The 20107-nt window shown below is 42.6% G+C and overlaps 1 protein-coding gene across 1 annotated transcript in view; it reads right to left on the bottom strand.

Moving 5' to 3' along the window:
* Positions 1 to 20107, bottom strand: part of LOC143958238 (vomeronasal type-2 receptor 26-like) — an 84597-nt gene that overhangs the window by 16716 nt on the left and 47774 nt on the right. Inside the window, exons 4-5 of the mRNA XM_077467755.1 lie at positions 13455 to 13685; positions 763 to 886 (exon numbers count right to left, since the gene is read on the bottom strand). Coding sequence (XP_077323881.1) covers positions 763 to 886; positions 13455 to 13685 — 355 coding nt within the window. The remainder of the gene's footprint in view (positions 1 to 762; positions 887 to 13454; positions 13686 to 20107) is intronic.

The following is a 20107-nucleotide window of genomic DNA, read 5'->3' as shown; positions in this document are numbered from 1 at the left end:
GTAAGCAAACACAGGAAGATTACTGCATAACCATGACATCCCTTCTGTCATAAAGCATCTTCTTGGAAGAGTTTGTTGAGGAACAATCCTACATACCCCCAGATCAATAGATCACTGCCTTTATTGATCCCAGACTGCAAAGCTGGGTCTATTGTTTTTGGTGAGTGGGGTCACCGAAGGGGGAGTCACCTCACATTTTGCAAAGTTTTGGAGCACCATTGTACTTTTATAGAAGCACCAAGCACTTTACAGATTTACAGATTTTTGCATATTATATTATATATCATTTTGTTTTATTTTGATTTTTATGTCACAAACACATTGATGTATATGGCACTAATCACTAGGACAGTGATGGCAAACCTTGGCACCCCAGATGTTTTGGAACTACATTTCCCATGATGCTCATGCACTCTGTATTGTAGTTGAGCATCATGGGAATTGTAGTTCCAAAACATCTGGGGTGCCAAGGTTCGCCATCACTGCACTAGGATGTGTATTGTATAATATAGGCTGCCAGCGCTGTTTTATATTTTCTATCCCTTTTAAGGTTGTAGCACAGCGGCTGAGGTCTTATTTGCATTTTTATTTTGATTTAGTACTTCAGTTTTGAGTTTTGAATAGATTTATATTAGGAGGAAGCTGGTTCTCGTTGCTTGCTGCAAAGTGTAAAGTGGTTACAGAATCACTTTAAAAGACTTTAAAAGTTTTCATTTTCTAATCCAATATCAGAGTTTCTATATAAAAAAAAATCTAACTTACCAGAAAGTTTTGATATTTCTCCTTCTGAACATGGAGCACAATTATAACAACATGGGTGATATCCTTCTCTTACAGATTTTCTGAACCCTGGAAGACATTCCTCGGAGCATCGACCCCTTGGGACCTAAGATAATATAGAACATTGTGAACTATTCAAGAGCAAAACTACAGATATAATAGTGTAAGTAAGCCAAGCTTCTGGTGTGTACAATGATGTAGAAAATGCATGTGTGCATACTTTGTTGGAAAAACATGGACCATTCCAGAAGATGGCCCTTCATTAGTCTGAATACCACAGAATATGCTCAGAACCAGAAGACAGAAATAGACATCTAGGAGTACTAGCAGAATCCTTGCATTAGAAAGGTCACAGCAACAAAACTATCAGTACAAGTATAAACACTGCCTTAAAACTCCAAAGAGAAAATCTCCTACAATACAAAGAGAAGAAAACAAATAGCCGTGTACCTCTAATAACCACATAAAATCCAGCACTAGAGGGAATGAGAGAGATAATGAAATAGATGAAACCTATCATAACAGAGGACAGAAACCTGAAAGGAATATTCCAACAACCCCCAGTGCTGACCTTCAGGCAACCACCCAACCTCAGACATACATTAATCAGCAGGAAGCTTCATTCTGAGGACAGGGACTCTAAAAAGGGCACAAAACCTTGCAACACTAAATGCTGAAAACTGTGCATCTACATAAATGTATTAAACATTGTCACAGAAACAAAAGGAACCTTCAGTATTACAGGATCATACAGCTTGGCCTCTAGTAATGGAACATACTTCATTCAATGCAGAAAGTGCAAGCATGGATCATACTTTGGTGAGACAGAAGTTACATAAACAGAATGAATGTTTATAGACACTGTAATGGAATCGTCCCCCCACACTCTGCTTGGGTGCTTCCGTCATATACCACTTCCTCCAGTCTGAAGATAGATATCAGATATTATAGCTGCATATTACAACCAAGAACAAGGTAGGACTTGTTTGGCTGCCAAGCTGGAACACATTTATTTGAACAAACTAACACATAATATATACCCCACAGGAGGATCTCCCCTTCCTGATCATATTACCCTAACAATACAAACTGTACACAGGAATATTAGAACAACAGACATATACTATAAACATTATGATAATTAGCCACCTGGATGACTCAGGGGTTTCATTCTAGTTCAGACTTGCCAACTTCTACAATACTGAATACAGTGTACTGGACAATACACATTATTATAAACACAACCCACAATGGTTTGCTTAGCAGACAGACAAAAGGTGAGTTACCAAATTTTTCGCTCCATAAGACGCATCTAGGATTTAGAGGAAAACAAGAAAAAAAAATATTCTGAACCAAATGGTGTGCTAAAATATTTCCCAGTTCCCATGAAATTCAGCCTGAGCAGTGCCAAAGAAATGCAGCCTGACCAGTGTCATAAACACAGACTGACCATTGCCAAAAATGTGACCAGTAATGCAGAGTGACCAGTAATGCAGAGTGACCAGTAATGCAGAGTGACCAGTAATGCAGAGTGACCAGTAATGCAGAGTGACCAGTAATGCAGAGTGACCATTGCCAATAATGCAGAGTGACCAGTAATGCAGAGTGACCAGTAATGCAGAGTGAAAAAGACAACTTCTCCTGCGCTCTGGTGTCTAGGTTTTCAAAGTGTGATACCGACAGTTTTGAAAGGTAGTGTCAAAAAAGTCTTGCAGCCCTCCTCAGAATATTGGGTATTCAAATACTGGAGAAAACCAAACAAGAGAGGAAGGCGCACTGACCTAGTGCATTACCATAGATAGAGCTTTATTAAAAACAGAACAAAATGGCTACTCACAAATGAGTAATGATAAAAGGCATAATCAATACAATTGGGTCCATCACACCAAACATCCACACGTCCAGATCTGATGTCAGATGAATCGACTAATACCCCAACACAAATGGCTGATGCGTTTCAGGGGAGAACCCCTTTCCTCAGAGCCCCTCTGGACTAATGCAACAGACACACACTTCTGCACTCCACACAACTTCCCAAACACCCATTTACCTCTCTGGCCATAATCTTATCAGTTTCTTACTCTCCATCCCTCCTAGAAGCAAACCTACATAAATCTTCACCACTTTAGCCCTTCTCTTATCTACAATGCAACAGACCACTTTTATAACCCAAATAGGACAATTCAGAGAGTGCTGGAAGTCAGTCCTCTATAGCCCGACTACTAGGGATGAGCCGAACACCCCCCTGTTCGGTTCGCACCAGAACCTGCGAACAGACCTAAACTTCGTGTGAACTTTAGAACCCTATTAAAGTCTATGGGACTCGAACGTTCACAATCTAAAGTGCTCATTTTAAAGGGTAATATGCAGGTTACTGTCCTAAAAAGTGTTTGGGGACCCGGGTCCTGCCCCAGTGGACATGGATCAATGCAAAAAAAAGTTTTAAAAACGGCCGTTTTTTCAGGAGCAGTGATTTTAATAATGATTAAAGTGAAACAATAAAAGTGTAATATTCCTTTAAATTTCGTAGCTGGGGGGTATCTATAGTATGCCTGTGAAGGGGCGCATGTTTCTGGTGCTTAGAACTGTCCCTGCACAAAGTGTCATTTGTGCAGGAAAAAAAGTCTTTTAAAATCACTTGCGGCTAAATTGTCGGGTCTCCGTAATACAGAGAACACTCAATGAGTGTTCTCTGTATTAGCCGACAATTCATTCATTCATTGATTAAAAAAAAAAAAGCGTGGGGGTTCCCCTAAATTCAATTACCAGGCCCTTCAGGTCTGACATGGATATTAAGGGGAACCCCGTGTCAAATTAAAAAAAAAATTGACGTGGGGGTCCCCCCAAATATCCATACCAGACCCTTCAGGTCTGATATGGATATTAAGGGGAACCCCGCATCAAATAAAAAAAAAAATTGACGTGGGGGGTCCCCCTAAAAATCCATATCAGACCCTTTATCTGAGCACGCAACCTGGCAGGCCGCAGGAAAAGAGGGGGGGACGAGAGAGCGGCCCCCCTCCCTCCTGAACCATACCAGGCCACATACCCTCAACATTGGGAGGATGCTTTGGGGGTCTGTGACCCCTCAAAGCACCTTGTCCCCATGTTGATAAGGACAAGGGCCTCATCCTCACAACCCTGGCCGTTGGTTGTGAGGGTCTGCAGGCGGGGGGCTTATCAGAATCTGGAAGCCCCCTTTAACAAGGGGACCCCCAGATCCCGGCCCCCCCCTGTTTGAAATGGTAAGGGGGTATAAAAGTACCCCTACCATTTCACAAAGAAAGTGTCAAAATGGTTAAATAAGACAAACACACTTTTGAAAAATTCCTTTATTAAAAATGAAAAAAATAAAAAAAAGATTCCAGCGGTGCTAATCCACTCTTGCTATCCAGCGACGGATCTCCGGGGTCCAGCGATGGATGATCATATCCAGCGACGGGGGATCTCTCAGTCCAGCGCTGTCCATACATCCTTCTTCTGTCTCCACTCCGGAGACACTGCAGAGAGCCCAGCGCTGACGTTTCTTATATTAGGAGGGCGGGGCCACCCGTCACCTGACCCCGCCCCTCTGACGCTGGAGAGGGAAGCCAGGGGTTCCCCAGTGACGTGTGGGTGACCCCGCCCCCTCTGATGTAACGCAGGTTTCCGTTACATCAGAGGGGGCGGGGTCACCCACACGTCACTGGGGAACCCCTGGCTCCCTTCACCAGCGTCAGAGGGGGCGGGGTCAGGTGACGGGTGGCCCCGCCCTCCTAATATAAGAAACGTCAGCGCTGGGCTCTCTGCAGTGTCTCCGGAGTGGAGACAGAAGAAGGATGTATGGACAGCGCTGGACTGAGAGATCCCCCGTCGCTGGATATGATCATCCATCGCTGGACCCCGAAGATCCGTCGCTGGATAGCAAGAGTGGATTAGCACCGCTGGAATCTTTTTTTTATTTTTTTCATTTTTAATAAAGGAATTTTTCAAAAGTGTGTTTGTCTTATTTAACCATTTTGACACTTTCTTTGTGAAATGGTAGGGGTACTTTTCCCTACTTCTCTCGTCCCCCCCTCTTTTCCTGCGGCCTGCCAGGTTGCGTGCTCGGATAAAGGGTCTGATATGGATTTTTAATGGGACCCCCACGTCAATTTTTTTTTTTTAATTTGATGCAGGGTTCCCCTTAATATCCATATCAGACCTGAAGGGTCTGGTATGGATATTTGGGGGGGGGCCCACGTCAATTTTTTTTTTTATTTGACACGGGGTTCCCCTTAATATCCATGTCAGACCTGAAGGGCCTGGTAATTGAATTTAGGGGAACCCCCACGCTTTTTTTTTTTTTAATCAATGAATGAATGAATTGTCGGCTAATACAGAGAACACTCATTGAGTGTTCTCTGTATTACGGAGACCCGACAATTTAGCCGCAAGTGATTTTAAAAGACTTTTTTTCCTGCACAAATGACACTTTGTGCAGGGACAATTCTAAGCACCAGAAACATGCGCCCCTTCACAGGCATACTATAGATACCCCCCAGCTACGAAATTTAAAGGAATATTACACTTTTATTGTTTCACTTTAATCATTATTAAAATCACTGCTCCTGAAAAAACTGCCATTTTTAAAACTTTTTTTTGCATTGATCCATGTCCCCTGGGGCAGGACCCAGGTCCCCAAACACTTTTTAGGACAGTACCTGCATATTACCCTTTAAAATGAGCACTTTAGATTTCTCCCATAGACTTGTATAGGGTGTTCCGGCTTTTCGAATTTGCTGCGAACAGCCCAAATTGTTCACTGTTCGCTGAACAGGCGAACAGGCAATGTTCGAGTAGAACATGAGTTCGACTCGAACTCGAAGCTCATCCCTACCGACTACCCTGGAGCATTTCACCCAACATGGATGAGAACCCCTGACTACAATGTCTTCAAACTGTTCTAACTCAAATACTGTGGGAATATCCCTGCCATCCATGACACATTCCTGGTGTCCTGTACACCCCTCATCCCTACTACCAGCAAACCCATAGAAATCTTCATCACTTTAGCCCTTCTCTTATCTACTCTGCAACCAAATACCTTTTATTACCAAAGCTTACCCATATCCTGCCCTGACCTTGCTAATTCTGTCTCCAATAGATCAGTCTCACTATCCCTGGAAACATTGACTCCCCCCACCACCACACACAGAATTAGTAGTAGTATCACTACCATCACTAGATGACAAACGTGCGACAGCTTGTTTTAAATTGTCAACAAGTTGGTGGGGATTCTGATGTTGTTGATCAAATGGTTTCTTCATCATATTTGGCTCTCCTAGACAAAAGTCTGTCCGTGTCCAGAGACGGAAGAAGACCAAACCAAGATATTACCTTCATCATGATTCACAGAGGGGGGAAAAGTTTTGGTCGTTATAGACTTTATTTTTTTAAATAGCTTTTCGTGTTCTACTAGAAAATGCGTGGGAATGCTGAATAGCATCAAAACTGCCCCATCATATTGCCCCCATCAAAACTGCCTCATCCTTTTGCCACCGTCAAAATTGCCCCATCAGAACTGCCCCATCATATTCCTCTATTATAAATCAGTACATGGTGTGTCTGTGCTCTCCCCCGGGCTCTGTAATCTGAGATGCTCCAGCCGCCTCCCCCACTGCCCATTACTGTGTATAAGAAGCTTTCGTAGCCATGGAAACAAAACAGACAACAAAAGCCTGGATGCCCTAAATTTAATGACATTTTCTGAAATGATCAATAAACTTAAACAGCTTTTTCACAAAAACTGTAAAATATATCAAACTGAAAAGATATAGCCAGATAGCTGAATATTTTGTGAACATTTTAAAGTGTGTTTGACGTCTGTAGTTGAAAGTATGAAGGAGCTGAAACTTTTGGTAGCGGAAGAAGATTTTATGGATTTTAAGCATGCTCTCATTGACTTCAATGATAAAAAAGTGTTAAAAAGCTTAATATTTTAAAAAGTATAAATAGTAGAAAAAAAAAGTTGAAGGAGAACACACATCAGCTGAAAGAGCTGAGCATTTTAAAAGTTGAATGGCTTTAATAGCTGAAAGTATGCAGAAGTTATGCAGAGCCAAAAAACAGATGATTAATAAATAAAAAAAAGAATAACAATAGTGGGACTGCTAAAGCAGTCCCACTAATTATACTGTCCTTTATTATATTCATTGATAGAATTGTGCTCTGTGGTCATTGTGGCCACTTGTAAACTTTAGAAACAGTTTTTAAGTTGCTCTTAAAGTTTAATTATAAGCAAAACTTTTTTATTCCATTTTGGATAGAGTAAGGAGCGGATTATAACCCCTGTCATATTTTTTTTGCCATCTGTGTCCCATTGTGGAGATTTCCCTTCACTTCCTGTCTCATAGCCAAGCAGTAAGTGAGAGGAAATCTCTCAAAATCAAAGGAATTCCTTGGGGAACCCCAGGTCATCAGAACTAGTGTCCCCATTGGAAAATGTCCCCTCTATTACTTTTCTGGGGACAACCCAAAAATGTGGGATTTTCTATTACTTTTTCTTACAATGATAATGGTAAACAGGACAGATAGAGCGGGGGAATCTCCCTAACCGGGGGAACAGTCAGTAATAAAAACTGACAAGCATTCTAATCCCTCTCCACTCTATTAAAAAAAAAAAAAAGTTTTGCCTTTAATGACATCTTATGTTTTGCTGTGAACTTTGCAGCAAATTTCCTGTATCTACATTTTAACATCAAGGCCTTTAGATTTGCTTTTGTGGCCTTTTTGTCTTCATGTATGTTTAAAATCCTCTCCTACGTACTTTGATTATGGCTTGAGTCACATGAACAGAACCTTCTTTAGTAGAATAGAATAGACTCTACCAGACATTAATTGGTCTTTTTGATTGGGCAGCACAGCATTAAGCCACACCTCCATCTTCTCAATGATTGGGGTAATGGAGTCTAATTACTATTAACAAACATTCAAACATATCGGATGTTTTCCTATGAAGGACTTTGATTGCTTCAACTAGTTGATCAAAAGTATATATGACCATGTAAAAAGCTATGAGTGATATTTTGTTCCTAGATTTATTTATTTTTTTTGACCGTATTTTAGGAGTCACACATACAGAAATGTTTTTTTTGTTTTTTAAATGTATATACAGTAACTACAAATTAATGATGGGGAATCACAGTACTACTAAAAATTGTTTCTTTTTTTTTTTTTTCGTTTTACAGTCAGATAAATTCAGAAGGCCTGGGTAGAATCTGGTCATTGGTAATACTGGTGGTCATTCCACTCCAAAGTCTTTTATCTTCTTCTTGTAGAGCTCTGATGTTTGGCTAATTGTTAGGATCAATTGATTTCACTCTAAGTCTGTAATTGGTGCACTTCTCTCTTTTGTTGCTAGGTGGCCGGGTACCTGGTGGCATTAGATATGAGAAGGGCAATGCAAGGTCAGATTATGGGTATCCCAGCCAATGGGCAGGGGTTTTCTTAAATCCCTGCTGGGAGAACTTATATATTCGGGTGGAGTCAGGTGATCAGTGTTCTGTGCCACCTCGACAGCTGTCTGGGTGGACATGTGTTGTATTGCCCGGGCTGCTAGGCCAGAGTTTGGGCCTACCCTGGACACATCCGGCTGCTGGGCTGTCTGAGGGCCTGTCCAGAAGCAAGAGAGCAGCGTAGGTTTGGGATTGCGGCTTGCAGTCCAGCCAGAGGTTACATTTCTGCCGGCTGGAGAACCTGTCGTGGTCAGAGGTAGAGGGGAAGCTTTTGCCACAAAGAGACCAACCACCTTATTACCGGGGACCACACTGAGTGGCTTAAGCAAGTACCAGAACAGTATTCTCATCAAACTGGGGCGGTGAAGAATCTGGAAACTTCAGCGGGTGTCAAGACAGGGACCCAGCCAGCTGAGGTGATGCTTGCAGAGCAGCCTTGTGTGTCAAGCCAGGGACCAAGCAGGCCAGTGGGGTGAAGCTTGAAAGGTATCTTGAGTGCCAAGCTAGGGACCCAGTAGAGAGGAGGTGGTGACGCTTGAGGAAGATTCTACAGTGAAGATTGGAGGAGCTCAATGGATTCAGTGTCAGTGAATAATCTAGTCCAGTGAGAGAGACTGCCAGCTAGGTGGGCTGAATAACTACAAGAAGTTATTTTTGTAGAAGGGAAGGAACTGTTACACCTTGTATTAGAAACTTTTAAAGACTGTTGCCATAGGAGACAACATTCCTACACATGCATAAGAAGGGTCTTGCTGGATGCCTTTCCCTGCATGGCTGTCTTCCTGTAGAAGTCTCGGAGTCTGACAATTAATATTGCAAGTGCCAAAGGGTGTCCTAGCCCTAACCCTCTCTCCCAAAGTCCTGTTAAGAGAAATAAAATCTCTTCTGCATTCAAGACGTGTCTGGCGCCCAGTGAATCTAACACCTTTGCACCCACTATGCCTCACAACCCACCATATGCAGAGGGATAAAGAGAAGCACACTGCTCCAGGCAAAATCAGGTGCAGGAGGGATCACAGGTGCAAGGAATTGGTTGCACACTGGAACTCCAAATTAACTCAATGTCATCTTTATTGTCAAAGGGGTCAGACAGATACAAGCAATGACAGACATTTCACAAGCAATAGTTTGCTTGTTCACATCCAATGTTACACTAAACAATCAGATCTTTTAAGGGAGTCTGGGGGATTGGTATACTCCAAAAACACATCTGGCTACAAACAACATTTCAACCAACATTTTAAAAACATTGCAACGTTTAAAACACATATATATATATATCTATATAGCTAGATATAGATATACGTCTAAACAAATGCACACAAAAACAGTAACAGTCATAATAATAATAATAATAAAAAAAATACACACAAATACACGCATATATATACATGCAGTGCATGTGAATAATTTCACACATGCATGTATATATACATCTATTCCATATCTTTTTCCATTACTTTGTAACTGTTGCGATTTGCACATTTGGATGTTAATTTTTTACACTGGAATCCGTTGCTTTTTGTTACAATGTTCCTTTTGTCCTTATGTCCTTCGCAGATTTGACTTTCAATGGCTATTTTTTCATCACCGGTCAGCTCCATGCGTTTTTCACATCAATAGTCCGAATACATTGAGGTTTAGTTCAGCTGAACAAGGTTTGGTTCTAAACTTGTAATACCCAACAAGATTTGGCTTTATACATCTATTTATATACACTCCTATAAATGTTTATCATGTGTGCATAGACATTTTGCATGCATGTATTCAATGAATAGGTGTGTTTTGGGTTAACACTTTTTGGGCAAATATAAGTCTGGATTTGGACACTGTTGTGTCTTTTTTCTAGGCTTTATTGTCCTTTTCTTTACTTTTCTCCTTTTTCATGATTTGCTTGTGATTACATTTTTGGTAAATGACTGCAAGCTTTTATATATATATATATATATATATATATATATATATATATATATATATATATATATATATATATATATATACATATATATATATATATATATATACTTTTTTTTTTTTTTTTTATTATGACTGTTACTGTTTTTGTGTGCATTTGTTTAGACATATGTATAGGTTTTAAACGTTGCAATGCTTTTAAAATGTTGGTTGAAATGTTGTTTGTATGTGGCACTATTAGGCTGTATTCACACCTATGGCAGTTTTAGTGCTTGTTTGCATTTTTCAGATTTGCACTACAGTCCATTTAACATGGTTTCCTATGGAACACGTTCTGTAAAGCAAATCTGCAAAATGCAAAAAGCAGTAAAAATGCCATAGGTGTGAATCCGGCCTGAGAACCAGGTGTGTATTTGAGTGTATCACAATTTGGGGCGGACTCCCTTAAAAGACCTGCCTGTGTTACATTGGTTGTGAATAGGGATGAGCTTCGTGTTCGAGTCGAACATACGCTCGACTCGAACATTGGCTGTTCGTCCGTTCGGCGAAGTCCAAACATTTTGGTCCGTTTGCGCCAAATTCGTGTGGCGCTCAAGGCCCACAATGCACTGCGATGGCGCAGTGCATTGCTGGCTCATGATTGGCCAAGCATGCACTGTGACTCCGCATGCTTGGCCAATCGCAGCGCCAGCAGCGAGGAGAGCCATGATTGGCCACAGGCAGGATGCTTGTGGCCAATCATAGCTCAGGCTGTGTAGTGCACGCCCCACACTATATAAGGTCGCCAGCGCGGCGGCCTTGTGTAGTGTGTTGGCGTCTGAAGCATTGGGTGTTCTGTGTACTTTCAACACAGTACACACCGATCGTTTTCGGACGATTTTCGATCTTGCTGTTGTGTAGTGGTTGTTGTCTGCGTGCCCTGACCGCAGTATACACCGCTATATTCACCTCACCTATATAGCTAGTGATCTATCTTTTATAATAGAGCTTGCAGTCAGTAGTGTTAGGAGATAGTGCGTGTTGTTTGCGTGCTCTGTACCCAGTACATACCGCTATATCCACCTACATAGCTGTTCTCTATTTGAGCCCACTTGCCATCTGCAGGAGTTATTGGAAGTTGTGTGTGCCTCCAGCACAGCACAGTATACATCTGTATATACCCCTTTATCTCTGCTGTTCTATAATAAAGGCATCTGCAGGAGTTAGTGGGTGTTCTGTGTACCTTCAACGCAGTACACACCGATCGGCGATTTTCGATCTTGCTGTTGTGTAGTGGGTTACTTTTTTACCAAAGATATGTAGCAAAATTTATGAAGAAAAATTATTTGCAAAATTTTGTATCAGAAACAGAGAAAATGCATTTTTTTTAACAGAATTTTCAGTTTTTCTCATTTATAGCACAAAAAATAAAAAAACCCAGCGGTGATTAAATACCACCAAAAGATAGCTCTATTTGTGTGAAAAAAGGACACAAATTTCATATGGGTACAGTGTTGCATGACTGCATAATTGTCATTCAAAATGCGAGAGCACCGACAGCTGAAATTTGTTCTATAATAAAGGCATCTGCAGGAGTTAGTGGGTGTTGTGTGCCTCTAGCACAATATACACTACCCAACTGGCTGTGTTTGATGGCACAGTGGCAGCCTTTGATGGCAAAGTGGCTGCGTTTGATGGGTTTTTTTTCAAATTTTTTTTTTTAAAGTTTGTTTGCGCCCCCCTAAAAAATTTTAACACCAGCCGCCACTGAATAAAACCAAACACATTAAACCTCATAAATAATACACTATGGCACAAATTATTTTCATTGGAGTATTATGGTCACAGCTTTATTAGTTAAAAGATCATAACAATAACATGATTTAGACACCATTCTTTAAAAACATACAAGAATTCTGACACAACCATTAAAGCCAGGTCCTTGACAATGCCACCCAATACCATGTTCTGTTTTAAGCCTGTACTGGTTGATGCCATCAGCCCAATTTTTCTGCCCCTGTTTAACAGGGACATGTAATTACAATTCTTGATATAATATTTCACAGGAGGGCCCCTTCCTGTGCCCACCCAGAGTAACGGTGAGGACTTATAGTGTTGTGGCACCAGCACCACCACCACAACCACCAAAGGTCAATTTTTCTACCACTGTTCAACAATGGCATGTAATTACAATTCTTGATATAATCGTTCACAGCAGGGCGCTCCAGCGCCCACCAAGAGTCACTTTGAGGGCTTACAATGTTACAATGATTTTCAACCATATTTTCAACCATATTGCAGGAACCAGATATAACATTAAAACCGCAAGCAGTTTTAAATGGTGTTATTTCCGTTTAATGTCATTTTGTGCAGGGACTGTTCTAAACACGGGAAACACGTGGCACTTCACAGGCATACTACAGACACCCCCCAGGCACCATATTTAAAGGAATATTTCACTTTTTTTTTCACTTTAATCGTCATTAAAATCAGTGCTCCCGCCAAAACGGCCATTTTTAAAAACATTTTAGGCATTGACCCATGTCCCCTGGGGCAGGAGCCAGGTCCCCAAACCCTTTTTAGGACAGTATCTTGCATATTAGCCGTTAAAATTAGCACTTTTAATTTTGAACGTTCGAGACCCATAGACTTCAATGGGGTTCTAAAGTTCGTTCGAATTTGGGGTCCGTTCGAAAGTTCTGGTGCGAACCGAACCGGGGGGTGTTCGGCTCATCCCTAGTTGTGAACAAGCAAGCTATCGCTTGTGAAACGTCTACCATTGCTAGTATCTGTCTGACCCTTTTGACAATAAAGATGACATCAAGTTAATTTGGAGTTCCAGTGTGCGAAAGATTCCTTGTTTTGTTCATATACAGAAGGATGTCAGCTATCTCTGGCCCTGGAGGTTCTCATTAGACCAAAGGAGGCCAGAGACCTTGCTACATTCTGTGCACAGGAGTCGGGTCCTTCTATAAATGTCTATGTCCCAGTCTGTGTGATGAGGAGGGGGGAGGTAATAGTAGTCAGTCACGTTCAGCTGGACTTGTTCTGTAATGTAGAAGATGTTTTGTAGTTTATCCACTTCTTCAGTTATAATGAGTGATGGGAACATATCCCGGCATTTATATCCACACATCTAGACCTGACACCTTCACCTAATCACCATGGAATGAGTCAGGGAAGATGTTGGCCGTCTATGAACAGGATGGGGGGAGGGGGTTATAATTTGTCTGGAGATGGGCTTTAGGGTCAAAACTAGTATGTTTCTTGTATAAGTTCTGGATCAGCTTCCCCGGTGTAACTCACCTTGTCTCCTTTCCATGATATTCGCTCTGGTTTTAGTGTAAGTTGTTGACCCTCTGAAAGGGACCCATCAAAGTGACCCACAATCATCCAATCAGTGGTATTTATTCCACCTTTAATTCTTGTAATCCAATTTATAATTTCCATTGGGCTGGGCAGTTCTCCTTTATCATTAAAAATCAAGACTTTGCCATTCGGATCCTTGTACTGGACTTCTTTTACATAGCGGGACAGCTTAAGAAATCACAGAAATGATTATAGGTAACAAGTATATAGAATGTTTAATACTTTATTGATTATAAATTGTTTATCTAGTTTTATCTTATTTACAGAATGCCATCAGGATGAGATGACCTGTTTGCTGATCACTTATAATCAGATACATTTGAATGGGTCTGTTTATAAACAATTTGCTTTGTGAATGCGATTGTTCCAGAGATAAATGAATAATTCTCCCCCTTTACAATACACTGGCTCAGCCTCATCTTGGATATACAGTTCAGTTTTGGTCACCAATCCTCAGGAAAGATGTTGATGAAATAGAAAGAGTTCAACAAAGGGCAACAAAATGAACAAGGAGGACAGAGGATCTCAGCTATGAGGACTGATAGATTACAGGTATTCACTCCGGAGAAGAGGCACTTAAAGGGCAATTCCACTTTCATGATAAAAAAAAAGAGAAAAAAAATAATAATAATATAGCGTATACAAATATATGACCTTTTCTTTCAATCTGCAGCTCTGTAATGTTCTGTAAAATGCAATATGGCCACCTAGAGGTGTTCTTTACCCAGATGGTGTGCAGAACACCCCTCCCCCAGAAATGTAATTTCCTGCTTGTGTGATTGGCTCACTGATTTTCCCAGAAGTCAAATACAAATCAATCAGATACAAATCGGATTTTGTACATCCTGTGCAATAAAAATTTCATTTTTGGTAAGATACTCCCAAAGGGAAATCACGTCTAAAGGGATACAGACCCTCCCACTTTCCCCATTAAAGTCCTGCAGGTGCAGCAGCTGATTGAAAATTATGAAGTGCACCCCCTAAGGAGCCACAAGTGTAAAGGGATCCCCCACCCTGCACAGCTAGGCACAGCACATCTTCATGGAACACTTGAGTCTAAAGAACAGTCTAGTGATTTGTTTTAAATTGAATTGAGGAAAATATATTGGCACACCTATATACATTCTGTATATACACTTCTCCTCTACCTCCAGCACAAATCTTGCTTGTAGAACTACAACTCCCAGAACCAGTTGGCACTGTTTGGATGATCTGACAAAGGCTCATTCAGATGAGTAGCAAAAACCTTTTACAGGCAGGGACCATGGGCCCCTTGTTTGTGTAGTAAAGTCCTAGTGCCTAGCTGTCCTCTTCTTGGGGCTACAGATCCCAGCACTGTAAAGAACGATAGCAAGATAGACTCCATTTTGTTCAAGATTTTATGTTTTACAGGAAAACTCTTAAATTCAAATATGATTTTAAGTTGAAACTCACACATGTTTAAACTGTTATCTATAGAAATGTTCTCTTGGTTATTTTTTACATATATATATATATATATATATATATATATATATATATATATATATATATATATATATATATATATATATATATATTGTGACATTGGGGTGTTTAGCTCAATTGGTAGATGCATTTTTTAGTCCACATCAGGCAGGCGTTGATGGTTAAGGGCCTGGTAGCCCACGTTTATTATAAGAAAAACAAAATATTAGTCCATCCAGTAATCCCACGCAGGGGTCCAAGCTTAAATTAAATACACACAAAAATCCAAACGAAAATGCTAGCCCACCTGGCTACTCTTCAGCAGTAGTGCTGCTATAAGTACTTGCCCCTCAAACGAACTGCTTGGATACACACAGTCTTAGGCTCCTTGGACACACACAGCTTCAAGCCCTTTAACACACAGCTTTGGACTCCTTGGATGCACACAGCTTCAACCCTTCAACGCACACAGCTTTGGGCTCTTTGGACGCACACAGCTTCAAGCTACTCCACTCCACCATCCTACACACTCTATTCCCAACAGCCCTTCATTATATGGCCTGTGTGCAGCTGGGCACACACCCTGTTTGTTATCACCAAGATCTGGACACAGGGTTGGAGATCCCTCTTTCCTCCAATTTTACAGGGACAGAGCCTCGCTCTGTCACATATCCCCCCCCCTTTGTTTCGATCCGGAGGGAGGAACACCAGCACCCATCATGATGGTTGGGACACCTCTGTGCTGGCTGTCAGCCACGTAGGCCCAACCTTTTTCCGGATGGGCTTCCCGGAACATTCCCCCCCTTTGTTTCGACCCAGAGGGCGGAACCCCCAAGTTACTTTTGGCACCTCTGTGCCAGATACCATTTACAGAAGTACACTCCTGTCCAACCTCGCTTCTCCTAACGGGGAACTCTACCCAATGCCTCATGCCTCCTTTGGTGTCTCCCTCTAAGCCTTACTGTCACTCTGCTATGAGCTTTGATGCAACCTTCCCAACTTTTCTTCCGAGTGCATTTCCATAAGCACTTCCTCTCCTGAAATCTTAATGGGTTCCCGTTGGTCTTTCTACCAACCCTTCTGCCTCCACGCTTCAGGTTCCCAGGTTTCCCCAAAACTTTCTCAGCAGTACTGTTCTGAGACTGTAGGGGGCCTATTTCTATAGTGTTTAGAACGGAAACCCACCTCTTATTTCTGGTACCTGACTCAGCAGTCACTAATTGATTACCAGGTTTACCTGTACCTTTGGACACCACATTATCATGTACCATTAACACATTATTTGGTTCATCATTGACAGACATATTCAAACCAACATTAGACCTCTCAATGTTGCACATGTCACCAATGCCTTTTTTTTCAAAATTTGCTAGGGCAGAGTCTGCAGAGGGCACACATACCAGAGGGCCGCCATCACCCACAGAAACCTCACAGGACGCCACCTCCCCTGGGTTCACCCACTCTGCAGGCAGCTGTCCTATCACTTGACCTGTTCTGATGCCATCTGTATTTTTATCCACCGGAACAGGCCAGCTCTCGTCTGATCCACATACAATTTTTACCACGCTCCTTGCCCATTCCCCTGTCCCGGGGACCTTATTAGGTTTGTCACCTAAACCAAGCACTGGACTGGGGACCCCAGTCTCTTTAACCACCTTTGTTTGAGCCCTGGTCAGGATCTCTGCTGCTTTCAGGTCCACACATGGCCCTTCCACCTCATGTGGTTTTTCTACTGGTGCAGTATACACGCCCTTCACCAACTGACCAGCACCACACTGGACCATAGCAGCAGAAATGCTTCCCATCTGACTGTTAGGAGGTGTAACCACAGACATTTTAGGCTTATTTTCAACTTCTCCAAAGTCTGTCTCAAATATTTCTTCTGCACGTAGTCCAGCAGCATACGTAGCAGCAACTTTTAACAAAAGTAGCAAATTTAGGAATAAACCATTCCTGTCCCGTTTGGCTTTGCTCTGTACAGCCTGCCATACAGTGTTCCACCTAGTGGTACTCCGCAATACCAGACCATCAGACTGTGGAGGAGACACACTAGTATAGATTGGCTGTACATCCCAAAGTTCAAGCATCTCTTTTAATGCTTCGGTTATAAACCAGGCCCTTGACTCCAGACCTAAGTCCTTCCTGGGGATTTTCATGACACTGGGGATACAGAGAGACTCACTTGCTGAGACTTGAAAAGTTGCGACGGTTAACGGAACCTTCTCGCAGCTGGAGGTAAACACAGCCTGGTGCTCCACCAGAGCGCTGTCAATTGCTGGACTCATACCCAACTTCTCAGGCTCAGCATCAGTGAACTGCTCCAGAACATTACCAGTGACGTCACGTTGACACTCCATGCCAACCTCAGTTTTGTGGGTCACGGACAATGTCTCTGCTGTGCCCTTATTTGGTTCATCCTGCTCACCAGGGTTAACCCCTGCAGCAGCCACCGCGCCCTCAGGTACAGGCTGTTCTGCAGCCCCTCCTGCTGGCCCAGCAGAAACCGTGTCCACCTTATTTTTGTGCATAAAAGCCTTATCTATCAGGGAGATAAGATTTTTGCTCCAACTATCCCAATCTATTGTATGTGAGCTCCCTTCTGCGGTACTCCTCAGCACCGATCCTTCTGCCCAAGGAGACACATAAGAACAGACTGGCTTAGTTGCAGACTCATTACACCAGTCATTGTAAATTATGTCAGACTGTGGTAGCACAGGTTGCAATACCCCATATTCACCACCTTTCTCTGCTTGCATTTCATAAGCCTCACACACTTTTGCATTTTTCACAGGTTGTGTTAATCTACCATTTACCTGCACATTTTTAGTACTAGCAGCTTGCACTAACACATTACCATTACACGGTACAGTTCCATTCTGTCCCACCAGAGTGACATCGCAGTTGTCCAGGGCAACCTCTGACTCCAATACATGAAGTTCCCTGGAGATTCCTGTGGACAACTGTGCTGTCTTACCACCAGTTGCTACAGGCAATGGCCCATTTTTGCTAACCCCAGGTTCTTTTAGAGCAAAAGTTTTCCCAACAGCATTAAACTTTTCATTAACAGTAACACTTATAGCAATTTTCGCATTTTTAGGCTGTCCTAGCCCATGGTCAACTTGAGCCTGATAGTCATTAGACACAACACTTTTAGTCATCAACACAGGTTCTATTTGGATTTTAACCCTTGCATTCCCACTATATAGGGAAAAGTCATTCTCAAGTGCACATTCAGTGGCCCCACTAACTGGGGTCACTCTCACATCATCATGGACAGTCTCGTAACCAGTCCTTTTTATACATGAAATCAGCAGTTCCAGCCATCATTTCATTAAAGACAGTCTTACCCACCGCAGTAGTTGGTGTCACCATCTTCATTTGAGTACGTCGTCTTATGCACCAGTCCTCTGCTGCACTTTTACTGGCCAACTCCTCCTGGTGGCCATGGGATGAAACTACAGCAGGCATCTCCCACCGTTTAGCACCCCCTGCAGGCACAACAGGAAACTTCTTGTTGCTAGGGGTGACTGCAAACATATTTTCACCGGAATCTGGGCCTACAGACAAAACTTTCTCAGCAACATTATCTCCAGCCGTATTCCACAACCTAGGGCAAGAAAACATGCCATGCCCCAGCTGGCCACATTCCCGGCATGGTACTGGACGATTTTTTTCCAAAGCGATTCTCTCCTGGTGATTCCCAGCTGGCCGGAATGCACAGGCCTCTTTGTGGGGACGCTGAACCAAACCTCTACTGCAGCTCCTTTCAGGCATAAATTTCACTCCGGTTGCCATGGGAGACCGCACTCTCCCAGCAGAACTTTGCTGGCTCTCTCCAACATGATAAATTGGCCCCTCCTTAAGCCACTTTCCACGATCGTTATTAGACATAGCCCATGGTACAGAGATAGCCCGACTGGCTTCCTCTGCGTTGCTATGGGCAACCACTCTCATCCTCAGCCTTTGATCAGCCTCGCTCCTTGCATATAGCATGGGCTTCTCTCTGCTGGATCCCTTCTCATGCTGTGACACATTCACATCTTTCACATTAGCTGTTTTAACTGCATTAGCTTTGCCAGGGGCAACAACAGCCCTCTTCCAGTTATGGACATCCAGCAGCTTTCCCCTTGCACTGAGGATTGGCTTCCTTTCCTCTGTAGCTTGGTTCAGTGCTGCTAAATGCCGCTTGCACCAATCCACTGCAGATTCAAATGCTGGTGGACTCTCCATAACAGCAGTCACCTGTGCACTCATTGCACCAGTGTTGCTAGGGACAACCCCAGTCCTTTTTCTCCTTGATACACTCTGATCAGGTATGTATGGGGCTCGTTCGGGCGGTAACAACCCCTCCAACCACAGAGCTCTGTCTCTCATTTCAGCAAACCTGACCTCTTTTAGGAGCTTTGACCGCCCCATACTTAGAGACTCCAGAACAACTTTAAACAGTCCAGGAAAATGAAAGTGTCTCTTTTAAAGCAAGTTGCTTTTCTCTTCATGCAAGCTTTCCTCACCTGCACATTGCACACACTGATTGTGCTGTCTCATGCACACAAACACATTTCATAGCAAGAAAAGAAAAAAAAATTGACTTTTCATTCACAGGTACACCACCTGCAACACGCAATGCCTTTTGCCTGGCTGCACTTCCACACACAGCCAATAGTTCCTGACTTGAACTTACTGTAGGGCAAGGACCCGGATTCCACCATCTTGTGCCCGCATTCTCCACCACTTGTAACATTGGGGTGTTTAGCTCAATTGGTAGATGCATTTTTTAGTTCACATCAGGCAGGCGTTTATGGTTAAGGGCCTGGTAGCCCACGTTTATTATAAGAAAACAAAATATTAGTCCATCCAGAAATCCCACGCAGGGGTCCAAGCTTATATTAAATACACAAAAAATCCAAATGAAAATGCTAGCCCACCTGGCTACTCTTCAGCAGTAGTGCTGCTATAGGTACTTGCTCCGTCCACCAAACTGCTTGGACGCACACAGCTTCAAGCCCTTTAACACACAGCTTTGGACTCCTTGGACGCACACAGCTTCAACCCTTCAACGCACACAGCTTTGGTCTCTTTGAACGCACACAGCTTCAACCCGTCAACGCACACAGCTTTGGGCTCTTTGGACATGCACACAGCTT

The sequence above is a fragment of the Lithobates pipiens genome, unplaced genomic scaffold, assembly GCF_037356315.1.
Source record: "Lithobates pipiens isolate NorthernLeopardFrog02 unplaced genomic scaffold, aLitPip1_a1.2 Scaffold_6, whole genome shotgun sequence".
In the NCBI taxonomy this organism is placed as follows: Eukaryota; Metazoa; Chordata; class Amphibia; order Anura; family Ranidae; genus Lithobates; species Lithobates pipiens.
This window is presented reverse-complemented; position numbering and strand designations above follow the sequence as displayed.